This window comes from Diplotaxodon limnothrissa, linkage group LG18 (assembly GCF_057381915.1).
Source record: "Diplotaxodon limnothrissa isolate DT_005_m linkage group LG18, D_limnothrissa_male_GT1.1, whole genome shotgun sequence".
NCBI classification, from domain to species: Eukaryota; Metazoa; Chordata; class Actinopteri; order Cichliformes; family Cichlidae; genus Diplotaxodon; species Diplotaxodon limnothrissa.
In genome coordinates this window covers 39,603,805-39,628,081 of record NC_140613.1, presented here as the reverse complement: position 1 = coordinate 39,628,081, position 24,277 = coordinate 39,603,805, and the positions used below count along the sequence as shown (strand labels likewise).

Sequence of the window (24,277 nt, the reverse complement as noted above, 5' to 3'; positions counted from 1 at the left end):
ATGTCCCTGAATGGGTTTATGTAGCAGCTAGACTCTCTGAAATGCAGAATCTTAATTGCCAGTTGATATTACTAAATAAAGTTTGTGAAATTACTTTGTGAGCTGGATGAGAGAATAAACTCTGGAGTATCAGCTTGAACCCATTCAAATTTAACAAAAGTTAGTAAATCTTTGCTGGTGTAAAATAGTCACTCTATTGGTGGCTTAATCTGTGTGCACTGACTGTCTCAGCAAACACCTGCTGTGGTTCTCCTGGCTTTAGTGTACTATTTTCCTGACCCTTTAAAGACCTCTTTGTACAGCTGGATCCTTTGTATTTCAGTCACATATGACTGAAATATGAATCGACATAATAGTAATTAAGGCTTTTTAAGTCACAGTGTACATAAAAAAAAAATAAAACAAGTGCAGCTTTATTACACCATGCCAGTCATTGTGTAAAGTAGGAGTGATCAGATTTCAGTTGTTAGAAAGTCATCTGACAAAACTTTGAGGCATACTGAGTTGACTAAGTTGAGCAATTGGAAAAGTAATGACTTTTTAATAAGTTAGAAATTATGCATGAGTGTGTTTATTCATCCTATTTTATTCTTGTAAAAAAAGAAAATCATTCTTTTGACAAAGTTACTCTTCTTCTAGTGACTTTGTGGTTTCTTATAAAGACTGCATTAATGATGTCAACCTTGTATACATAAAAGGTGTCTCAAATACCATGGGGTCTTTTGAGGAATAGTAGTGACATATAAATAAGAATGGAGAAAATAAAGATGGAAAAATGTATTTTTTCCGCCTCCAGTAACATACACTGATGCACACTGACACGCATACAAGTACTGCCTCACAATGATTCTCTATATCCTTCGTCCAAATACCCTTCAATTTATTCCCGACAGCGACATCTTACATTCTGCAGGAAATAATACCCTGCAATGTCACATCTTCAGACAATATCTCAATCATGGTGGATGGCAGCGGAAGTACACCAATAATGTTCGCCCTTTCTTTAGAGTGTTAAAATGCCCTTGAGCAACCTCCAGCTGCTTCAGTGGAGCGTTTCAGTAGAAAAATGCGGTGTTTCTGGACTGCTCTTGATGGCCACCTGTGTGAGGCAACGGTTTTCTGGACAGCTCAAAAATGTGCATAACCATGTGAACATTGTTAAAAAGAGCATATATGTTCTGTCAGACATCCATATATCAATGTGGAAAAAGAGAAGAAATAAAACGATTGAGAGGTATTCCACTCAGATGGAAAAATAGCTTGAATAGCTTGCTGGATATAAACGACTGACATCTCATGTTCCCCTAAATCAGTGGTTCCCAAACTTTTTTTGCTGGGCCCCCCTTTGTTTTACAGAAAAATGTTCGCGCCCCCCCTCGCGCGTGCACGCACTAACACATCCTCCAACCACACACACCCTTATTTTGCTCAATTGCGGTTTATTTCACACCTCAAACATTTAGTAAACAATTAAGCAAATACAAGTAATCTGCAGGTAGTAAGAAAATAAACTACTAACTCTTTTATGCTACAATACACGGGTATACAATACACGGGTATTTTTGAAAACGCAGCTGTTTCGTCCACACGTAAACGGCGTTTCGAATCACCGAAAACTGAGGTTTTTTAAAACTCATTTTTTGCGTTTACGTGTGGACGAGGAATACAGAGTTTGTCATGCAATGTTAAAGGTATGTGCCTTTTTCCACGTCATGCTGTGCGCCACGTTATTGTTTACATGAGAGGAATTGCAGAATGGCAGGTAAACAGTATTTTGTCTCTATCTTCAGGTTTTACACACTTACATATAAACACGCAGTTACTGTCCCTCTATTTAGAAAAGCAGAGGCATCACGGTGTAATTATTTTTCCTGTGTAATAATATTCAACATTGCTATCAATACATTTTTCAAAAAAAATGCCTCTCTGTGCAAAATGGGTTTAAAAACATAAACAACTGTGAGATACTGTTTGTCCATGATTTGAACCAGGGAACAAATCGTGGCAGGATCAGCCTGATGTTATTTGTATCCCACTGTAACTTGACTGTATAAAGAGATGACATCTCCAAAATGTCAGGAGTAGTTAGTTATTATAACAAGTGTTTGAACTAAAAATCAAGAATGTGGGATACTGTTTGTCCGTGAATTGAAGAGCCCAGCGCTGCTCCTGACGAAGGGAAAACCAATTCTGCAGGGGAGACCTACCTTGGCACTTGTGCAGGTGAAACCAAAGGGAAGATATGCTTCACCATGTTTTCTAGTCTTTGGCTTAGAATGAAGCTGGTTTGGAAACATATTCAGCGATGCTTCATCTCCTGCTTTGCGTTTGTGTAGGCGCCCCGTGCTAGCAGTGTCCAAGCGTTGTTGTTGTTTTTTTTTTTCCCTTTTCATGCCGCGCTCCCCCCCCCCCCTGTAATGGCTCTGCGGGCCCCACACTTTGGGCCATTATCAATTTCTGATCTCTTAGCAGTGTCACGGCGAGTGAGAAGAGCCGTGTGAAAAAGGAAAAAGAGGATCCAAGCGCAGGCAGTCGTGAAGGTGATTTATTGAACAAAAATATAGAGAGGCAAATGGCAAAACGGATAACTACACTATACTGGGACCACTAAACTACAGAGCATGAAAAAGAACACGAACCTGAACATAAAGGAAGGAAGACGATGGTACATGATGATGACGACAGGGAACACACGGATGAAACATGGTGGATACGCAGACGGACCAGCAACTACAATGACAGAGGACACGACTTAAATACACACAGACAAACACAGGGGAATTACACACAGGTGGTGGATACAGCTGGGAATAATCAACAAGACGAGACAGAGGTCAAACTGAACACACTCACATGAGACGCAGACCTTCACAATAAAACAGGAACAAGAAAGCATCACACTAAGACGCAGACTCGACATAGAGAGACAGACAGAAAATGACACATGGAACTAGACAAATACTAAGCAGACGCAACCGAAGAACAAATCCTAAACACAAACAGAAACATGAAACTTGCTGGCCCACCCGCTTCCGTCGGCGGAGATTGCGTTGACCACCGACGCGTCCAACGTGGCAGTGGGTGGGGTGTTGGAACATCGGGTTTCAGGTCTCAGGTCGTACGGTCCGGGATCCTGAATGCAATGTCGGCGTCGACTACGCTGCCATGGCCGCCGAGCAACGTGCTGACCTGGACGTCCTTGCCCTTCAGTCAACGAAAAAGGGCCTCGTGCTGGAGGACACCCCGGTGTGGGACAGCGATTCGCACCTTCTTTGCAACGTTTCCACCGGCCGCCCCCGCCCGGTGGTTCCCCTTTCGTGGCGTCGTTGTGTTTTTGACTCGGTGCATGCCCTCTCTCATCCCGGCATCCGGGCCTCGGTCAAGCTGGTCAGCGCCAGGTTTGGTTGGCCGGGCCTTCGCAAAACGGTGAAAGAATGGGCGGCAGTTTGTATCCCATGCCAACGCTCGAAAATCCACGCAGGCACCCCTCGAACCTTTCCGTGTCCCCGGTAGGCGTTTTGATCACGTTTATGTGGACCTGGTTGGTCCCTTGCCGCAGTCACAGGGTTTCACGCACCTTTTGACTGTGGTGGACCGCACGACCCCAGTTTATTTCTGAGCTTTGGTCTGCTATGGCTGATGGCCTGGGGGTCAAGGTCCACCGCACCACAGCATACCACCCGCAAGCTAACGGGATGTGCGAACGGTTTCACCGGTCACTTTCCGGGCTTCCTTAACAGGTGTCGACTGGGTCGACTGTCTTCCGTGGGTTTTGCTGGGATTGCGTAGCACGGTTAAAGAAGACCTCGGGGTTTCCCCGGCTGAACTGGTCCTCGGCCAGCCCCTCCGGGTCCCCGGGGGAATTCTTACCTGAGAGCCCTCCCCCATGTTTCGATACCTCTTTGTTGCCTTTTCGCCCCCCAAAAGACTCATTTCCCATTCCTGGTCCTGTGCACCACTGCCTGCCTGACACTTTTGTTCCGAGTTCGTTGGACTCTGCTCGTTTCGTTTTCGTCAGGCACGATGCCCATAGGACTCCGCTGCATCCACCATATGACGGGCCATACAGGGTTCCAATTATCTGTGGGTTTCCCAGGTTTGCTGACCAGCAGTCATTTAGAGATGGAACCCTGTTAACCCCCCGCAAGATGACAATTGCAATAAATGCCATTAGTTCAGGGAGGTCCATGAACCAATGAACATGCTCCATGCACCACTCAGCAGGCCATTTGTAAATATGTGTACAAATGGTTGGTTTTTTGTACTGTTTTTATCAATAAATCTCAGCAACAAAGGACATACACCCATGTGTGTTGATTTCTCCCTAAGATGGCAAACTGAAACACTCCAAGTTGGTGACTTTTGGAGATTTATTTCCCTGGATGATTGAGAATGCATCAAGATGAAACACAAAAGGAAGTGCACAGCTTTTAGCAGCTCCCCCACCCCCTCAATCACACACCCCCACTCCCCTCCCTCCAGAATTCCCAGGTAACAATCTAATATACATATGAATGACTAGCCAATTTAGCTTCCACTTGGCTGAAGCTAAAGCTTAGCTAAAAGCTTACCAGCCATTTGGCTGCTCTCCGGGTTTTATAGGTAGAAAGGTAGAAGCCTGGGGATGCTACTGTTAAACCAGGCAACAAACATTTCATTTTGGACTTTGGCGGTCGGCAAGGGTTGTCTCTGTTGACAGACTTAAGCCTGCACATGCTATGCAAGTGGATCAGGTGGTCCTGGCCCAGGCCCCTCGCCGCGGCCGCCCACCTGCCACCAGCTTTTTCTGATCGCCAGTGCCAGCCTCGCTCCCGGGCTGGGTTGCCATTTCTGGCCGTTTGCTTCCTGGGTCCTGGACTAGTTCTGCTGGGTGTTCGGGGGGGGGGATGTGTGGTGGACCACTAGAGGGCTCCACTCACACCCAGTGTTAAGGAAGTGTGTTCCTGTGTTTTGTGGCGAGATATGTGCAGTTGATGTTGGAGAGGAATAAAGAGGGAGTGAGAACTGAGAGCTCTGGTTCGTTGATGCTTACCTCCACAACTGAATAAGCACCAAGTCATTAGCATGTACCAGTTAGCACACATATAGTGTGTTGCATTTGGCTGTTTAGTGCAGGTAGATGATATATTTATTCAGTAGTCAGTTCAGAACAACCCCAGCATGCAGATTTTCACATACTGCAGTTAAGGGTCTGACAGCTAGACAGATGCACACCCCGAATATAATCTATTTGATAGATAGCTGTAATTGATTTAAGATTGTAAAATAAGCTTCACGGTCTGGATAGATTGATGCTATTTATAAACAGTACACTGTCTATAGTTTTCTCCTATCAAGCTTCAATGACTCAGCATTATTATATGCCTAGTGACATTTCTGAAGGACTCAAACAACAATACCACATATTTCTTGTATATGTGAATTGGACTTTTGGTCACTACTTTACATGAGAAACATGAGAAAGTCACATTTGTACCCATACCTAGATAGTAATCAGTCATTCCTCCAGGCATAATCAGCTTGGAAGTGTATTTGCCATGACTGGTGTCATTCTCGCTGGCGTTCACTCCTTCTGTCTATGATGTGTGAGTGTCATAGATCAGGACAGAAGTGATTTGGATGCTTCCTCACCAACCTTGAACATGAAGGAAAATGGTTCTTCTAGCTGTGATAGATCTTCTTTATGACTTAGAGGCTCAAGGTGCGATGCTCAAGCTTTTTTTTTTCCCACATTTTGATCACCCACAAGAGTCCAATAAGCACACATGCTGATGGCTTTACTTCCCAGATGTGTTGTGCCTGTGCACATATTGGTTTCCCAAACAGAAATGATTCCCATTTCTCATTCAGACGATAGAAATGAGAAGGACCATGAGGTGATGTGTTTGAGATGTTAAGTGTAAAACTGTCAGATATGTTTGGATTTGTGTGTGTGTTATAGCATGGCTGCCTCTACTGGGACAAGCTTCAGTTTCATTCGGCTGACATTGTGCAAGTGGAAAAGTGTGTTTTGTGGCTTTTTGGGGAACAAAGCTTCGGTTTCTCATGTGGGAAAGCCTGACTGTCTATCAATCTATCTGCTTTAGGGTGTGTTAATGTTAGCATTGTTTTGGAGTTGACCTAAAAAACAAAATTAATTAAAAAAGAAACATCATGTTGCAATAGTCTAATTGACTGTTGTATTCATTCATGAATTGAATAACTTCACTACAGCTGACTTTAAAAAAAACAGGAAGAAAAAACCCTCCAATGATTCGTGTCTTTACTTGACTGGAAAGAACTTGACATCCTCCCCAAGCTTAGTTTAAAAAGCATACACCAAATTTACTGAAATTAAAAAAATCTATTTTTAATTAAAACATTGAAAATGGTTACAAGGATCAATGCATTTCTGCATATTAACTGGATGCTGCGCTGTGAAAGGTTGACTTTCCCTCTATCTCTGTGTTATAGTACTGACCATGTTTTCCATTTGGAGCACGGTGCTCTAAAAATGTGATGCAGAAATTCAGGTCGGTGCTTGATCTATGGTGAAAAAAATCTTGGTCAGGTCAGTAACGCTGATGAAGAAGAAAAGTTTCCTCACTGAAAATATAAATTAACTTCAAGCAAAAGAGAAAGGAGGTTTATCTCTAAACGGTTAGTCACAACTTTGCTCTAACTGAAAATGTTCTCAAAGCAAAACCTCTGTGTTTCTGTTTGTATTTACTGTGATAAAACACAGCTCTACTAAGTTTTGCAAGACTTGCAAATCCTTCCCTTTTATTTGAGATAAATGCAACTTTAATGATTGTGTCAATATTAATAGTTCCATGTATAGTTGGTTATGAATTTATGACTTCAGCTTAAGTAAAGTACAGAGAGTGCTCTTATCCTCTTGAAGGATTTTCAACTAATTATGGAAGATGTGTCTGGAAAAATTGCAAGCCTTTGGGGGATTACGAGCTAATCTGAAAACAAAAGGCCTACTTTATTAAGAAGCAAATGTAATTAGAGTGTATCATAATGAATCACTCTCTAAGACCAATTTTCTGCTCTGTTTCTCTCTACCTGATCCCTTTTGACAGCATTTATAGATACAAATGTGCAAGAGTAAATTCTTTTTATTGCTATGTATTGGAAAGGTATCAGATTATGAGAAGTTAAATGAGGTATTATCTTTTTAGAAGTGGCAACCTCAAGGGCCAAAAATCAAGCCAACATGGAAATTGCAAAAAAATCCAGTTCCTCTACAGGGGCGGATCTAGAGAAATTTTCTTAGGGTGGCAAGAGGGTGGCAAAGTCAAAACACATATGCAGATGGTTACATGTGGTTAAAATGATTTAAATGCAGTAAGTATACACATTTTTCATATAAATGGCCTGTATTTATATAGCGCTTTACTAGTCCCTAAGGACCCCAAAGCACTTTACATATTCAGTCATCCACCCATTCACACACTGGTGATGGCAGCTACATTGTAACCACAGCCACCCTGGGGTGCACTGACAGAGGCGAGGCTGCCGAACACTGGCGCCACCGGGCCCTCTGACCACCACCAGTAGGCAACGGGTGAAGTGTCTTGCCCAAGGACACAACGACCGAGACTGTCCAAGCCGGGGCTCGAACCGGCAACCTTCCGATTACAAGGCGAACTGCCAACTCTTGAGCCACGATCGCCCCACGATTGCCCCATTATATAGTTGTAGACTATATAAATATAGTCTACAACTTGAATATTGTCTGCAGCCCACATAATTAAACACTTTAGTTACATAAAACGTTAGTTTTGATTTTATGTACTGAATAGTCTGTATAATAAATAAATATGTAGCCCAATAAGTATAAAATCCAGAAAGCTACACAACATGGGGCGGTTCATTTACAAACACAAGTCTAACTTAAGTTTCACACTGTTTTTTGTTAGAAAATAATCAGATTGTTACATACTTAAATTACACAAAATGTCAGAAATCTGCACTGTCATGAACAAAAATTGAAACCTAATTTTTCATGATTTGTTGGATTAACCCTCTGAGGTCCAAAATATAACTGGTCATTTTTGACTCCTTTTGAGTTTACGTTTGTATTTCACCTTCAAATTGTTTCATTTTATTTTTTTCCTGCCTTGCTTGGTATCATTCTTTTCAGCTCAACCTCACGTGTCTGAATTTAGTAGTTTTTTCATTGACATACTGTATTAATATTACTGATCTGAAATCACACAAAAAACTTAAAATACTAGTAGTATTTCTTTTTTTACTGTAAAAAAAAACAACCCAGACATGTTGAGTAAATTATTTTTGTAGCTTGAAATGCAAATATAAATTGTACATTTTGAAAACTTATGCACACATTTTGTAAACATATACAACTATTTATCTAAAAATGTAGCCAATACACCTGCCGTTTTTTATTTTATTTTGTACAACCATTTAAAAATAAAACTAAAATGAGAAAACAATCCAGTCTCGCAATAAGATGCCCCACAAATGATGTGTGCCGGTGAAAAACGTTGCTCCACCAAAACATGGAGGAGAACAGCACAGGGTTAAACCTGCAGGCCAACAGGAGGTGTCAGACCACATGAAAGTGGTCTTGGTCTTGTCTTGGTATCGACGGACTTTGGTCTTGTCTTGGTCTTGGATCCCTCGGTCTTGTCTTGGTCTCGCTGTCTCGGTCTTGCTGTCTCAGATTGACATAGTGGTCGGGAGATTTGGAGTCAATAGTATCCATGACACACAACGTAACATTCGATAATGTGTCATGCGCAAAAGCATCAGCTCTAAGAGCCGTGCTTAGAGAGTGCTTTGTAGTAAATCAGAAGAGTCGACTCCCATTGAGCGAGAGCCGGCTCCTCACTTAATTTCCTTTTGCTGCTCAGCTCTCACACAGTGGCTCAGCTATGCTCCAATCCCTCCATATTGTGGCCAATCACATGCGAGGATAATATCATTCTGTGAAAAACAGAGAGTGAGAGACGCGACAGTCAAGTGGAGCGTGCGTTTGCGAGTGCATCGCAAAAACACATAAATATGCCTGACACAAAGCAGCGTCTGGCTGCAGTTTAAAGACTTTTTTGTCTCAGTCACGTCTCGACTTTGTCTTGGTCTTGACTCGGTCTGTCTTGGTCTTGGTCTCGATACCCTCTGGTCTTGGTATTGTCTTGGTCTTGGTTTAGGCGGTCTTGACTACAAGTCTAACCACTACCCAAAACTTTCCCCTCTTCCTAAACAACCAAATCCCACGTGTTGACTTTTTTAAAAATTGGTTGACATGGTACATTTTTCCACTGATAGGAAAGAGGTGGCTTTTTTTCTTTCTTCACTGTTTTCGCGCTGTCCTTAGAAAATGCTTAAAAAAAAAGTTGAGGAGCCTACAATGGTAGACAGAGAACTCCATTAATCAGACAAAGCTTCTGAGCGATACCTTGGCTTGGGAAGGAAGAACTATGGCAGAACGAGGCCCAGAGAGTGTTAGCCATCTGTCATGACCAGTTGGGAGTGAGGGGAAAGCAGAGACACTTAATCCTCTTTTCCAGATATGGTAATTTCTGGCCCTAATAAAACGACGTAGTTACACTGAGGCTACAAAATGAATCTAAAAACAATAGGCCATATCACAATGGCTTGATGTGATACTAAAAATCTGATTTATCCACCCTGAAAACTTTCTTTTGGGGGTGTTCTAGAAGTTAAAGCTAAATGTTAGGAGCAAAAGAATTTTGTTGCTATTTTTTCCGTTACTGTAGAGTGTATTTATGATCAGAACTCACATTCACTTTGAGAATATATGTTCTGGTTAAGTAAAAGTGTTGAGGCATTGTTCCAAGAGATCAATCAATCTACTGAGCAGTGACCGAACTTGTTTCAAAAACTATTCCATCTAGTTTTTAATATAGAGGTTCTATAGAGACTGAAGAACATAAAATACTTGCTGCTAACTATTATGTGAGCAGCAGTGTCAGCAATGTATGATGGATGGCGCCTTTAATGTGTTACAGACACTTTGAAGTGATGGAGATAGCAGCTTTCTTGACAGCTCTGGACCTTCTGTTTTCCACTCCGTCTCTCCCAGCCTGCATCGCTGCAGAGTGAAAGACAGCGAGAGAGAGAAGGCACTGCCACATCCGCCTGAAGACATCCCAACTCCAACCTTATTGTCTGTCATGTTTGCAATTGAATTAAAAGCACAGAGGAAGACGGATGATTATTGAAGTTGTTGTTGCAAGAAATCGGGTGGGATTTAATGAGAGCCTTTTCACTAAGATGTGACTGACAGGGGCATGGCACAGGAAAAAAGACAAACCAGTGTTCGTTCCTATATGTGACTGGCAGTTGTAAACCCATCAATTCAAATTCCAGCTATGACAGATAAAATTCAACAATGAGTTTGTGCAAGGATTACTAAATGAGATGTATTAATTATACAGAGCATCGCCGAATCAACCAGTATGAACTTGCAAAGATGACATCGGTCTTTATGTATAGTTATCTAAACCTTTTTATCCATATTAAAAGGATGCTTGTATATTTTGAATATTTATTTTTAGAATTAAATAAGTGTTGAATGATGCTTGTCCTATTAGCTTAAGGAAATGTTCCAAAATGAAGTCCACCAGCTGAATGTCCTTCCTGAATATTGCATGGGGTAAAACAATAAGACAAAGAGCACAACCAATTACATTATTGGACTAGATCAAAGCCCAGTGCGGCACTCCAGGTCAAATTCACACTGACAGTATTTTATGTTAGAATACATAGTCATGCTAGCTGTTTAGTGAGCTGAAGACTAACCCATTCAAAGCAACAATGCTGACACACTGATGTTTACCTAGGAATGCTTTTAGCCACTATTGTGATGTCTTGTTTATTTGCTGAAATGCCAGCAAACACGCAAGAATTGAAAAAAAAGAATCAGATCAAGTTATATAAATCATTGTCCATGAATAAAAATATAAAGTGCAAGAACCAGTGAACACTTTGTTTGGTTGAATTCTAGACTGCTTTGTTAAGAACTGTTGAGGCTCTCTCTTTTCAACACATCCTGTGCTTGTAGTGAGGTGGATGAACAGTCCTCAGCCAGCAAGTCACTTAGCTGTCGGCTCTGCTCAATGGTGGCATGAATCACTAACTCAGCCCAGAGATTGAGATTTTTGGGGCAGCACGGTCACCCATTATGGAAAATAACCCCCCTCCCGCCGGCCCCTTTATCTGATAGATTTTGAGTGAGCCAAATTATCCATAAATTTGGTACATGGAGTCATAAATGTCAAGAAAAGGGAGGAAAACAGACTGACAAATTCCTTCAGCATGATGGCAGCGCTAATGATTACCACGGAGAGGCCGTGGAGAGAGAGAGACCAGGATAGTGTTGAAAGCAAATTGAGAGGAAGACAAAGGGTTTGAAAATAGAAAAAAAAAATAAAGAAATAAGGGAGAGGTGGTTGGGTGGGTGAATAATAAAGATGAATGTATATGCGGCACTGCGTGTGACTTAAGAACTGACTGAAGACAAAAAGAAGGAGAGGGAAAAAATGCAGGACAGAGGGAACAAAGTGGGCTGAGGTATAGGAAATCATTGATTCAAACTTGAAAGGAAAAAGAACTTTGAAACAGAATTCACATGGGCACTCTAATGAGGGCAAGCCATCATTAATGTGCCATTTTGGCAGCCATATTTGAATCTATCGCACAGCAGTAACTCAGGCTAACAGTCGTATATATTTTCATACATATTTCAGGATGTCAGTGGGGCAGTTTCAGCTCTTGTTGGCAAAGCTGGGACCACATCTGAGGATGGAGAAACAATTTCAGAGATCCGACTGACCCGCATCTAGCAGCATCTAGCTGTTTGTCTGAGAAAAACATTGTATTATTTTACTATTTCTATATAATTGTATATTGAGTACTACTGGGTGTTTTATAGCTACATTGCATTTGCTACCAACCTCAGTGGTCTCATTGGTCAGATCTGTTTTTTTCGGCTATGAAAAAAAATCGAGGTTGGTGTGAAAAATTAAATCCCACAAATTCGTCCTGTGAAATGAACGCCTGCATTAACAAGAATCCAGAATATAAAAAAATATACCTGCAAATTAGACCAAAGTTTCTTGACTCCGTCTTCCTTACTGGTCAGCAGTCTTTCACCCAGTCACTCAAGGGCCGATCAGAGTGATTAGATGAATCTGTATGAATTGAAAGACACTATAAATAAAGACCAGCTGAAGAAAGCAGCCACAAGCCAGAGCAACAAGAACGTTTTTGACTAGTTCATCTTCATGTCAGCATAGAAAGAGAAAGATACAAAAAAAGGACGAGGAACCTGGGAGTAAGAGAAGATTAAAAAATCAGACAGAAAACTCAAACGCAAGAATAAGACAGTCTTGACTCACTAGTCCAGAAGAGGAAGATCACACCAAGAGAATGAGGCAGACACACACAAGGAGAGAGACAGACCATCATGTCATCTGGGATCACTGAACACTGTAATAGGCTTGAGTCTCGTCAGTTGGGCTCAGCTCAGGTCAGCTTGGCTGGAGATTTCTGTGCTGTCTTGTTGCCAACAGCCGCACATGGGAATATGATTCTCCAGCAGACCCAGAACAATCCAAGAAGGTCTCACTTAGCTGGCTTTGCGGGGGGGAAAAAAGAAATAATAGGTTCAAGTTTCCCAGAGGCTTCATACTGGCATAATATTTGCCCACTGGTTCATAATGGAACTAAAGTGAGCTCAGCACTGGAACGTGCTTGGCAAACCCTGCAGAGGGTACGAACTGTGTCTTCTGCACCGATGTTATTCTCACTGTAATTTTCTCCAAGTGTTCCCATTTTTTCAGTGTTTGAGATTCACACAGATACACACACACGCGCACACAGAGACACCCATACATACAGTACACACAGGATTTCTCATCACATATTGGCTTGGGTAGCAGCTGCATCTAGTACAACAAAGTAGGTGCTGTTTGAGTAAGGTCCCCATCTGTTTCTAAAATTTTATTCACAATAGCATAAGGGACAGTTGAGCCAAGCACATTTTCCTAAATTATAGCTCAGGAATGTTACTTAAGATGCAGACTTCTCATTTGCATTACAGCTCAAGCTTAGAAACAATCCATGTAAATGTATTTTGAAATTTTGACCATTCAAAGTTTTGTTAAACTTGTCATTTTTTCCAGTTTACCATCATCTACAAGTTTCTACAGATACAAGCCAGCAAACCACAGAAACATAATCGAGAATGATGACTTTAAATCTCCAATATGTAGTTTCTGAAATAAAATCAACATTATATTTTATTTTATAGAGGACATGCTTACTCGTGGGCAATAAAGAAATATAGAAATAAATCTTGCCATTGTCTGGTATGACTGGAAAGCTATGTGATGTTATTGAATGTTTATGATCAGTCACCTTGCTTAAATGAACTTGCAAATCCTACTTTTGAACAGAAATGAATCTTTCAGTGTTTGTATCTATACAGTGGCTTGCAAAAATATTATATGCTTGATATAGTATGTGAGAAATAAGCGTATATACATATTTATTTATTTGAGTACACAGCCACTCGGGCTGCCAGGTTCATTTAAGTGGAGATGAGTAACAGACAACTGTAAAGCTAGCACTTGTATTTTAAGGCAGAAGAGTTAGGCAGCTGTGAGACAGGTTGGCTCAGGGACTGACAGACCAAAGGAGTAGAGATAATACTGCATCTCAGAGGTGGACATAAGTAAAAGGTGAAATCATCTTTTCCAGTTAGATCTGCCTTGAAGGATGAAAATACTAACAGGGGGATCCAAAGAAACAAATGACCAATTAGCTACATACACTGGCTTGCAAAAGTATTCGGCCCCCTTGAACTTTCCCACATTTTGTCACATTACAGCCAAAAACACGAATCAATTTTATTGGAACTCCATGTGAAAGACCAACACAAAGTGGTGCACACGTGAGAAGTGGAACCAAAATCATACATGATTCCAAACATTTTTTACAAATAAATAACTGCAAAGTGGGGTGTGGGTAATTATTCAGCCCCCTGAGTCAATACTTTGTAGAACCACCTTTTGCTGCAGTTACAGCTGCCAGTCTTTTAGGGTCTGTCTCTACCAGCTTTGCACATCTACAGACTGAAATCTTTGCTCATTCTTCTTTGCTAAACAGCTCCAGCTCAGTCAGATTAGATGGACAGCGTTTGTGAACAGCAGTTTTCAGATCTTGCCACAGATTCTGGATTGGATTTAGATCTGGACTTTGACTGGGCCGTTCTAACACATGGATATGTTTTGTTTTAAACCGTTCCATTGTTGCCCTGGCTTTATGTTTAGGGTCGTTGTCCTGCTGGAAGGTGAACCTCCGCCCCGGTCTCAAGTCTTTTGCAGACTCCAAGAGGTTTTCTTCCAAGGTTGCCCTGTATTTGGCTCCATCCATCTTCCCATCAACTCTGACCAGCTTCCCTGTCCCTGCTGAAGAGAAGCACCCCCAGAGCATGATGCTGCCACCACCATATTTGACAGTGGGGATGGTGTGTTCAGAGTGATGTGCAGTGTTAGTTTTCTGCCACACATAGCGTTTTGCATTTTGGCCAAAAAGTTCCATTTTGGTCTCATCTGACCAGAGCAGCTTCTTCCACATGTTTGCTGTGTCCCCCACATGGCTTGTGGCAAACTGCAAACGGGACTTCTTATGGTTTTCTGTTAACAATGGCTTTCTTCTTGCCACTCTTCCATAAAGGCCAACTTTGTGCAGTGCACGACTAATAGTTGTCCTGTGGACAGATTCCCCCACCTGAGCTGTAGATCTCTGCAGCTCGTCCAGAGTCACCATGGGCCTCTTGGCTGCATTTCTGATCAGCGCTCTCCTTGTTCGGCCTGTGAGTTTAGGTGGTTGTCTTGGTAGGTTTACAGTTGTGCCATACTCCTTCCATTTCTGAATGATGGCTTGAACAGTGCTCCGTGGGATGTTCAAGGCTTGGGAAATCTTTTTGTAGCCTAAGCCTGCTTTAAATGTCTCAATAACTTTATCCCTGACCTGTCTGGTGTGTTCTTTGGACTTCATGGTGTTGTTGCTCCCAATATTCTCTCAGACAACCTCTGAGGCCGTCACAGAGCAGCTGTATTTGTACACAGCAAAATCTCCAGTGTTAAATTAACACTAGAGAGTGTCTATATGGGTCCACACCTCTGAGTGTTAAATACAACACTGTTGAGTGTTAAATTAACACTTTTGACAGTGTTATATGTTTAAAAGAAACCTAGTCAGTTTTGAAGATTAACAAAGACTAACACTGAGCAGTGCTGATTTTCTAACACTGGAAAATAACTCAAAATGTTAGAAATATTCCAACACTCAGAGGTGTGGACCCATATAGACACTCTCCAGTGTTAATTTAACACTGGAGATTTTGCTGTGTAATGTCCAGTGTTGTGCAATCCACATTATTTAGTGTCTTCTGCAGTGCAAATATGCTTAAAGTGATTTAAGTGATGAAGTGAAAACAATGTCCAGAATGTCCAGTGTGTGTGTAAGAACTGTATGTGTGGGTCAGTACTGTGTGGTGGTGTGATTGAGAGACCGTATCCCCTGCGGGAAGAAGCTCCTCCTCAGTCTCTCTGTGTTGGTCTTCAGGGAGCGGAATCGCTTTCCTGACCTCAACAGAGAGAACAGTCTGTTGTTGGGATGGCTGAGGTCCTTCACGATCTTCCTGGCCTTGGTCCAGCACCGCCTGCTGTAGACTGAGTGCAGGTCAGGGAGCTCGGAGCGGATGGTGCGCTCAGCTGATCGCACAACCCTCTGTAGAGCTCGTCTGTCCTGCATGGTGCTGTTTCCGAACCAGGTTAAGATGTTTCCCGCCAGGATGCTCTCTATGGTGCAGGAGTAAAAGTTCCTGAGCACCTTGGAGGGCAGTTGGAAGTCTCTCAAGCGTCTGAGGTGGTAGAGACGCTGACGGGCCTTTTTCACCACGGTGTTGATGTGACAGGACCATGACAGGTCCTGCGTGATGTGAACTCCGAGGTATTTGAAGCTGTCCACTCTCTCCACTGGGCACTCGTTGATGACAGGGGTCTGGTAGTTCCTCTCCTGCTTAGTGCTGAAGTCCACTATCAGCTCCTTTGTCTTACTGACGTTTAGAAGGAGGTTGTTCCTCTGGCACCAGTTCTCCAGTTTCCTAATCTCCTTCAGGTAGGCCGTCTCGTTGTTATCAGAGATCAGGCCCACCACGACGGTGTCGTCAGCAAACTTGATGATGGTGGTGGAGCTGGTAGTGGCCACACAGTCATATGTGTACAAAGAGTACAGCAGGGGGCTCAGAACACACCCCTGGGGGGCTCCAGTGCTGAGCCACTGTATATGTTAAAATGTAGTGTAGTGACAGTATGCTGCACTGTGCAGAATGTTGCTTAAATGTGTAAATCAAGCTTGGGTAACACTCCTATTTCATTAAGTGAGTTTGCGTGAGTGGGTTTGGTTTGTCACGCATGAAAAATTTGAAATGCATAGTTCACAAGTGTGCCTGAAGCAACTCGCTCTTGATGTTTGAGAGTTGAAGTTTTTGTGTCACAGATTATTCATATTTATCAATAATGTTATGATGTATGGGAAATACAGTGAGGACCCCAGAATGCAGGACTTGGCAAAATGGAGATGAACTCAAAATCACATCTTTAATGCAGGTAAAAATGGGGACAAAAAAAAAACAAAGGGCAAAATACAAAACCAAACAGTAACAGGACAACTGGCTGCCTGACATCATGAGGCACCGGGGACTAAAAGCAAAGATAAACTCACAATCATAGAAGGCTCTAAACGATAGCAATGATGAAATTAGTGAGGAGGTTAAAGGATCACATACTTGGTGAACAAGGTGGGACGAGTAGCCACAGAAAAAAGAAAATCATTGTGTGTGTCATTTGTCACAGAACTCCCTTCTCAAAGATACTTAGCCTATTGTTAAAGAGTTTTAAATCAGATACCGCAAGACCAACGAGGCAATATGGTAGTGGTGCTTATTGCAAAGAAACTAAAAAAGAGCAGATGATCAAAAGCACTTTCTCCTGAAAATACAGTTAAAGAACAACTTCTCATATGTCAGATGACACCGATTGGAATATGGCAGGGGCTTAAAATTTTGTCTCAAGCTTTTGTGTTCCATGGGCACAAAAATACTAGTTTGAACAAAGTGGCATAGATGTAGCACACGTCTCCATACTTCATGCAAGTATATTAATATATAAATATAAAAGTAACACAACAAACAATGACAGAAGACAACCTTTTCCTCATTACCACATGCTTTTAGTAGTGTGTTCAGCTCGTGATAATTGATGCTCTCTTAACTTGTTTAGGCTTTTAAAGATGGCCATCTGTATGTGACGCCATACGGTAAATCGTCACATAAATAGTGTTGCTTAATGACAATGATGCTACAGTGAATAAGATGGGATTCTAATGGAGAAGTGAATGAGTATAACTGCCGTTTAAAGCGCAGGTATTTGCTTTGTAATTGTGATTCATTATAACATAACAGCTTTTTTTAAATTCTAATGACACGTGAAACTCCCCAGCTTCTCTGTCATTTTCCTGCATGCTAGCAGGGGTAAAATGGAATGTGATGAATAGGCTTTCACTGCTCAAAAACTGTATTGTGATAAATTACCTGAGACTAACTTTGTTGTTTTCTCCTTCTCTCTGTCTCTGCTGAATTCCCTGCAGATGAATTCAAAGCCTTCCTGAAGCGATTGCCCACTGATCGCTTCCTGAATGTGTCCATGATAGCCAAGCTCTGGTCAGCCGACTTAACCCTCCAAAAACGTTATGCCCAGCTGGAGGCCAGCACCGTCCTTGTCCTCAGCAAAGCCCAGAAGATCATCAGGAAACTGTTCACGCTGAGTAAACGCTGCCCCAAACAGCCCCGCATCAGTCTCCCCCAACAAAGGTAGCTCACCGGGACACACTGACAGAGAACAAACCATTACTGGTATTTTATCTGGCTGCTGTGTTTGCAGCTATGGACTCTTTAACAGCCCACCTCAAAGGGGTGCACACATACCCCTTTATAAAACATTTGTTGATTGCACTGGAATTACATGGGTTTCGGCCTTGGGTTGTCTCTGTTGTAGGTTATGCATTACAATTTCTCTCACGTTTAAACCTCTTGGGCTATTTGACTGGCCACTTTATAACATTTACCTTGCTAGTACCAGGTTGGAACCCTGTTTGCCTTCCAATTGTCTTAATTCTCAATGGCATAGATTTAGCAAAAACATTCCTCAGTGAGTTTAGTCCATTTTGAGATAACAGCATCACACAGTTGCTACAGATTTGTCAGCTACACATACATAATGCAAATTGCCAATGGAGAAAAGGTGCTCTGTTGAATTGAGATGCTCTGACCGTTGGCCATTTGAGCACAGTGAACTCACTGTCACGTTCAAGGAACCAGTTTCAGGTGATTTGAGCGCTGTGACATGGCGTGTGATTCTGTTGGAAGCAGCCATCATAAAATGGGCATACTGTGGTCATAAAGGGATGGACACAGTCAGCAACAATACTGAGGTATGATGCTGCATTTTAATGATGCTCAGCTGGTACTAAAGGGCCCAGAATCTGCAAAGAAAATACTCCACACCAATACATCGCTACCAAGATACAAGACAGGATGGATGTGACACGTCTTATTTTGTGTTTATATATGTGTGTGTGTTCCTGTCTAGCTATCTTTGTGAGGACCGAAATCTGCCTTCTACTATACTTGTGAGAACCAACAGTCACTTGTGAGGACACACACACCGGTCCTCACAAATTTCAAGGCCTTTTTGAGGCTCAAAATGTGGTTTTAGTGTCAGGGTTACAATTAGGTTATGGTTAGGTTTGGGGTAAGGCTTAGGGTCAGGCATTTATTTTTAATGGTTAGAGTTAGGGTAAGGGGCTAGGGAAACCATTATGTCAATGAAGGCCCTCACTAAGATAGCTTAATGGGCTTGTGTGTGTGTGTGTGTCTGTGTGTGTGTGTCAAGATTAGAGAAATTACATGGCCAAGATTTTATTATATTCTCTCCCTCCCTCGCTCACAGACACATAACGGGTATGGCAGTCCATTCTCCCTGCAGCACGGACTACACTGCCCATGAGGCTACATTCTTTAGTGTTACAGGCAATGCCTGTAACACTCTGCCTGTTACCTTCATATTAAATCATTTTTGTGAATAATTTTTAAAAATATTTCTTCACGTCATTATGCGGACCGCAAGGAGGGGTGACATGGGCCGCAAGATTGAGACACAGACGTTACAGCCTCTTAATGTGTGTTTTGTCAAAAGTAGAGAGGGCATAGCCGAACCTACGAAACAGGAAAATACCTCAGTGTAATCCCTTTATTTCAGCAAAGTAACTGTATTCTGAATACCACCTTTTTAAACGGTAACTGTAACGGAATACAGTTACTCATATTTTGTATTTTAAATACGTAACGGCGGTACATGTATTCCGTTACTCCCCAACACTGCACATAGATCTGTAATCTTGTACTGAAGGTTGCGACTGAGTTCCAGAATGACCTTATGTTCATGTAATTCCCAGGGACGCGGGAACTTGTGTTTGTAACATGGAACAGGCACAACTTCTGATAAGAAGTCATTGCAGCTGAACAGACAGACAAAAAAGAGCGCTGCCTTTGTTGAAATCACCTCTTCAAATCATGTAACGAGTTAACTGACTCCCACAGTCTGAGTGAATTCTGCACGTGACCTCACTCAGTTTCAGTGTTTTGATTGATTGTTTTGTTTTTGCTGTTGTTTTTTTAAGGGAAAAATGAAGAAAGACCTTCAATTCAAACAATGCCAAAATGCCTCAAGGCGCTTTATATTGTAATGTAGACCCTACAATAACACATAGCAAAAACCCAACAATCATGTGACCTCCTATGAACAAGCACTTTGGCGACAGTGGGAAGGAAAAACTCCCTTTTAACAGGAAAAAACCTCCAACAGAACCAGGCTCAGGGAGGGGCGGGGCCATCTGCTGTGATCGTTTGGGGTGAGAGAAGGAAGACATGATAAAGACATGCTGTGGAAGAGATACAGAGATTAATAACAAGTATGATTCAATGCAGAGAGGTCTGTTAACACATATTGAGTGAGAAAAGTGACTGAAGAAGAAATACTCAATGCAACATGGGAATCCCCCAGCAGCCTACACCTATTGCAGCATAACTAAGATAAGATTCAGGGTCCAGCCCTAACTATATGCTTTAGGAAAAAGGAAAGTTTGAAGCCTAATCTTAAAAGTAGAGATAGTGTCTGTCTCCCAAACCAAAACTGGAAGCTGGTTCCACAGAAGAGGGACCCGAATACTGGTATACTGCTCTCCCTCCCATTCTAATAAAAACCTACAACCTATGAAAAGTATGTGGGCCTTGAGAGGTCAAATGGACTGCAGCTTAAGAAAACACCAGAACATGAAAGTGTCCTTCTATCAGGATTTCTCAGCCGAGGTGGCACGAAAGAGAAAGGAGTCGGTGAATGCGCGTTACTTGTAACGCGTTACTGTAATCTGATTACTTTTTTCAAGTAACGAGTAAAGTAAGGGATTACTATTGCAAAAATGGTAATTAGATTACCGTTACTTTCCCGTAGGAACGCTGTGTTACTGCGTTACTAAAACCGTGATTTTTTTGCGAGAATGTCTCATGACAGTGACGTAAGCAAGTGCAACGTTGGTGACAACAGCTGTGTACAGATCAACAACGGATCACATATCGAGTGCGGAGAGAGTATGAGCGTGCAGCGTTTAAAGCGTGGAAGTACTGACCTTACTTTGATTTGAGTTTGATTCCATAAAAAGTGACAAAAACATTAGCGTCCGTTGTGCGTGGGAAGAAAACTTCTTTTTACAGCGACAAAAACCCCTAAACTTCCAAGCAAGCACCAAGTGCGCTATGACGTAATGGGAAATTCACAGAGAAACTCGTGGATTCTTCCACTGACCGCTGCGGCACACCTGCACCAGGGTAAACCTCCGCCTACTCTACTCCTGCTTTACAGGTGAAAATAGAGCAAAAGGACCGCTAAACCAAAGGACTTTATTTATTTTCTGCTGTGTTTTACTTGAATCTATTTGAAAGAGTGAGTGTAAACACACACAAAAAAAAAATGTATGTGCTGGAATGTGCAGAAAATAGGTTTAAATGCTAAACTAATTTCTTCCAGTCAGAGAATGTTGCATATAATTAAATTTTTTGCTTGATGCATAAAGTTAAAAGATTAAAACCAATAAAACAAGTTTTAAAAAGAGACTTTTCCATTTGATTACATTTTGTATGATGGATTATGCAGAAAAAGTAGAATTGGGCTGAAAGATCTATCGCTTTATCACCTCTTCAGGTTGTAAATCGCGTTTTTAAAAAGTAACTAAGTAACTAAGTAATTAATTACTTTTGAAAATAAGTAATCAGTAAAGTAACGGGATTACTTTTTTGGGGAGGTAATCAGTAATTAGTTACTGATTACTTTTTTTCAAGTAACTTGACCAACACTGCTCGCGACCATCCAGGACGTCAAGGACTATGTGAGCAAATTGCCAAGACCTAAATAAACTGTTGGTGCACGACAGTGCCATTCATATGTAAGTTACAAACTCGAGGCTTACAGCATTACAGTACTGTTAACGAGCTAAGGTATAGAGTATACTTTGATTTTTGACATACACTCCAGTGCGGGGATGGTACGCGTCTGTATCCCCCTACAGCTGTACTTTAGAGCAGGGTACATCTAGATGTGTAATTTATTTTACTTTACTTTGTGTTATTTGTGTTGGGGAGGGTTGAGGTTTCCAGGCTTTGTGTTCAGGTTTTGCTGGGAACCAGTGTTCTTGTTTTATGTTCAACTATTTTGGTTAATAGGTTAAGACTGGTCAAATGTAGATTTGGTTAAATATGTAAACAGCATATGCTTTTCTTGTATGTCAGTTAAGATAAGTACTTGGAATGTTAAAGGGTCCAACAATGTGATGAAAAGAAAGTCAATTTTAAATTCTCTGAAGAAAGGTTTTATTCACATTGCTTTTTTGCAAGAAATCCATCTGACAGATGATGAACATAGAAAATACTGTAAAGAATGGGTTGGTCATATTTTTTTCTCATCCTACTCCACAAATAAAAGGGGGGTTATTACCCTTATACACAAAAATCTTCCCTTCACTGTTACAGCCACTCACAAGGACAATGATGGAAGGTATATATTGGTTAAAGGCATGTTGCATGGGGAAACTGTTTTCCTAGGTAATATATATGCGCCGAATGCACAGGATGATGAGTTTTACACAGTATTATTTAGTCAATTAGTGGACATGGACTGTGCTAATATAATACTAGTGGGTGACTTTAACTGTGTTCTATGCCCCAAAATGGATAAATCTCCCCCACAATCTACTTTGTCAAAAAATCCCAAAACCCTTTGGCAAATTATAAATGAGCTTGACCTTATAGATGTCTGGCGACACTATAACCCATTATCTAAAGAATACACTTTCTACTCTAACCCTCACTTGTCAGCATCTCGTATAGATTATATTTTTATGTCCAAGTGTATCAGTCAGTTAGTTCAAGCAGGTAAATATTGGTCATATAGGTCTCTCTGACCATGCTCCTGTAGTCCCAACCCATGAGACATATTGAGCGCTCTAGGTCTTGGAAGATGAGCACACTGTCTCTTTTGGATGAGAAATTTATACACTTCATAACAGAGCAAACAACATTATTTTTTAGAAATAAATGATAAAGGGGAGATAGACACGAGAACTTTATGGGATAGCTATAAGGCTTACATGAGAGGGATGATTATTTCATACACAAGTCATAAAAGAAAGCAACGATTAACAAGGCAGTTAGAGATCGAGAATAATATAAAAAAGCTGGAGAAACAATATTATGTAACAAAATCAGCTGAAACATTAAGTGAGCTTAATATTGCCAGGACATCTTTGCATAATTTGATAATGCGAAAGGCTGAAAGAGACGTCCTTCTTGCCAGACGACGGCTTTTTCAATCAGCTAATAAGCCTAACCGCTTTTTGGCTCGTCTTGTAAGGAATACTCCATCAAGTTCTTTTATCACAGCTATTGTGGATGTGAATGGTGAAAGGCAAGTAGGAAACCATCAGATTAATGAGTGCTTTAGAGAATTCTATACAAACATATCAGTCTGAGATGGATATAACAAGGCTTAACTCAGGCTTTTTTCTAAACGACTTAGTATTCCCTCAGCTCTCTGAAGATCAGGTTAGCCTGCTGGAGTCACCCATTAGATTGATGGAGGTGGATAAAGCTATATCTGCACTCCAGTCATGGAATATATAAGAATTTTTTAAGATAGTGAAAGTGAAGTTAAATAGTTTATTATTAAGGGTTTTTAATAAAGCATTTGAAGAATCGAAACTCCCTGAATCTATGTACCAGGCTAATATAACATTGATAGCTAAAAAAGATAAAAACCCGGAGTTATGCTCATCTTTCAGGCCTATTAGCCTTCTTGGTGTTGATAATAAGAAAAAGTGATGTGCTCTATTGTGCATGCTGACCAGACAGGCTTTATTAAGGGGAGGAATTCTTACAATAATACTTGACGTCTATTTAATATTATTCATTTTTTTAATTTTTATCAGATCTCTGGGGTTGTTGTTTCTATGGATGCCGAAAAGGCATTTGATAGAATTGAATGGGAATATCTGATTGAAATAATGAGAAGATTTGGGTTTGGAAAAAACTGTCTGGGGTGGATCAAAATTATATACAAATCACCAACAGCATCAGTGTTAACTAACGGCTTGTTATCTTCCCCAATGACATTGAGCAGAGGTACAGCACAAGGTAGCCCATTGTCACCACTATTATTTGCTTTGGCCATTGAGCCCTTGGCCATGGCCATTAGACAAAATCCAAGTGTTGCTGGAGTTAAAATTGGGAATAGACAACATAAAATCCTGCTCTATGCTGACGATATTCTTCTGACACTGACTGACCCTGCTAACTCTCTACCTGTTCTTACTAGGTGTATCAAGGACTTTGGTCTTATATCTGGATACAAGGTAAATTTTGATAAATCTGTTATAATGACTCTGTGTAGTGGAAAGGACACTGAACCTTTATATGTTAAACCTTTTCATTAGGCACCATCAGGTTTTGTATATTTGGGACTTAAAGTTACACCAAATGTTGGTCACTTATATAGAGAAAATATTAATGGAATGGTTCAAGATCTTCAAGAGATGCTGACAAGATGGAGGTGACTTCCAATATCAT

The 24,277-nt window shown here is 41.2% G+C and overlaps 1 protein-coding gene across 1 annotated transcript in view; it reads left to right on the top strand.

Annotated features, from left to right (window-relative positions):
* Window positions 1–24,277, top strand: part of brinp2 (bone morphogenetic protein/retinoic acid inducible neural-specific 2) — a 278,121-nt gene that overhangs the window by 246,083 nt on the left and 7,761 nt on the right. The window contains exon 7 of the mRNA XM_085376930.1: window positions 17,695–17,917. Coding sequence (XP_085233056.1) covers window positions 17,695–17,917 — 223 coding nt within the window. The remainder of the gene's footprint in view (window positions 1–17,694; window positions 17,918–24,277) is intronic.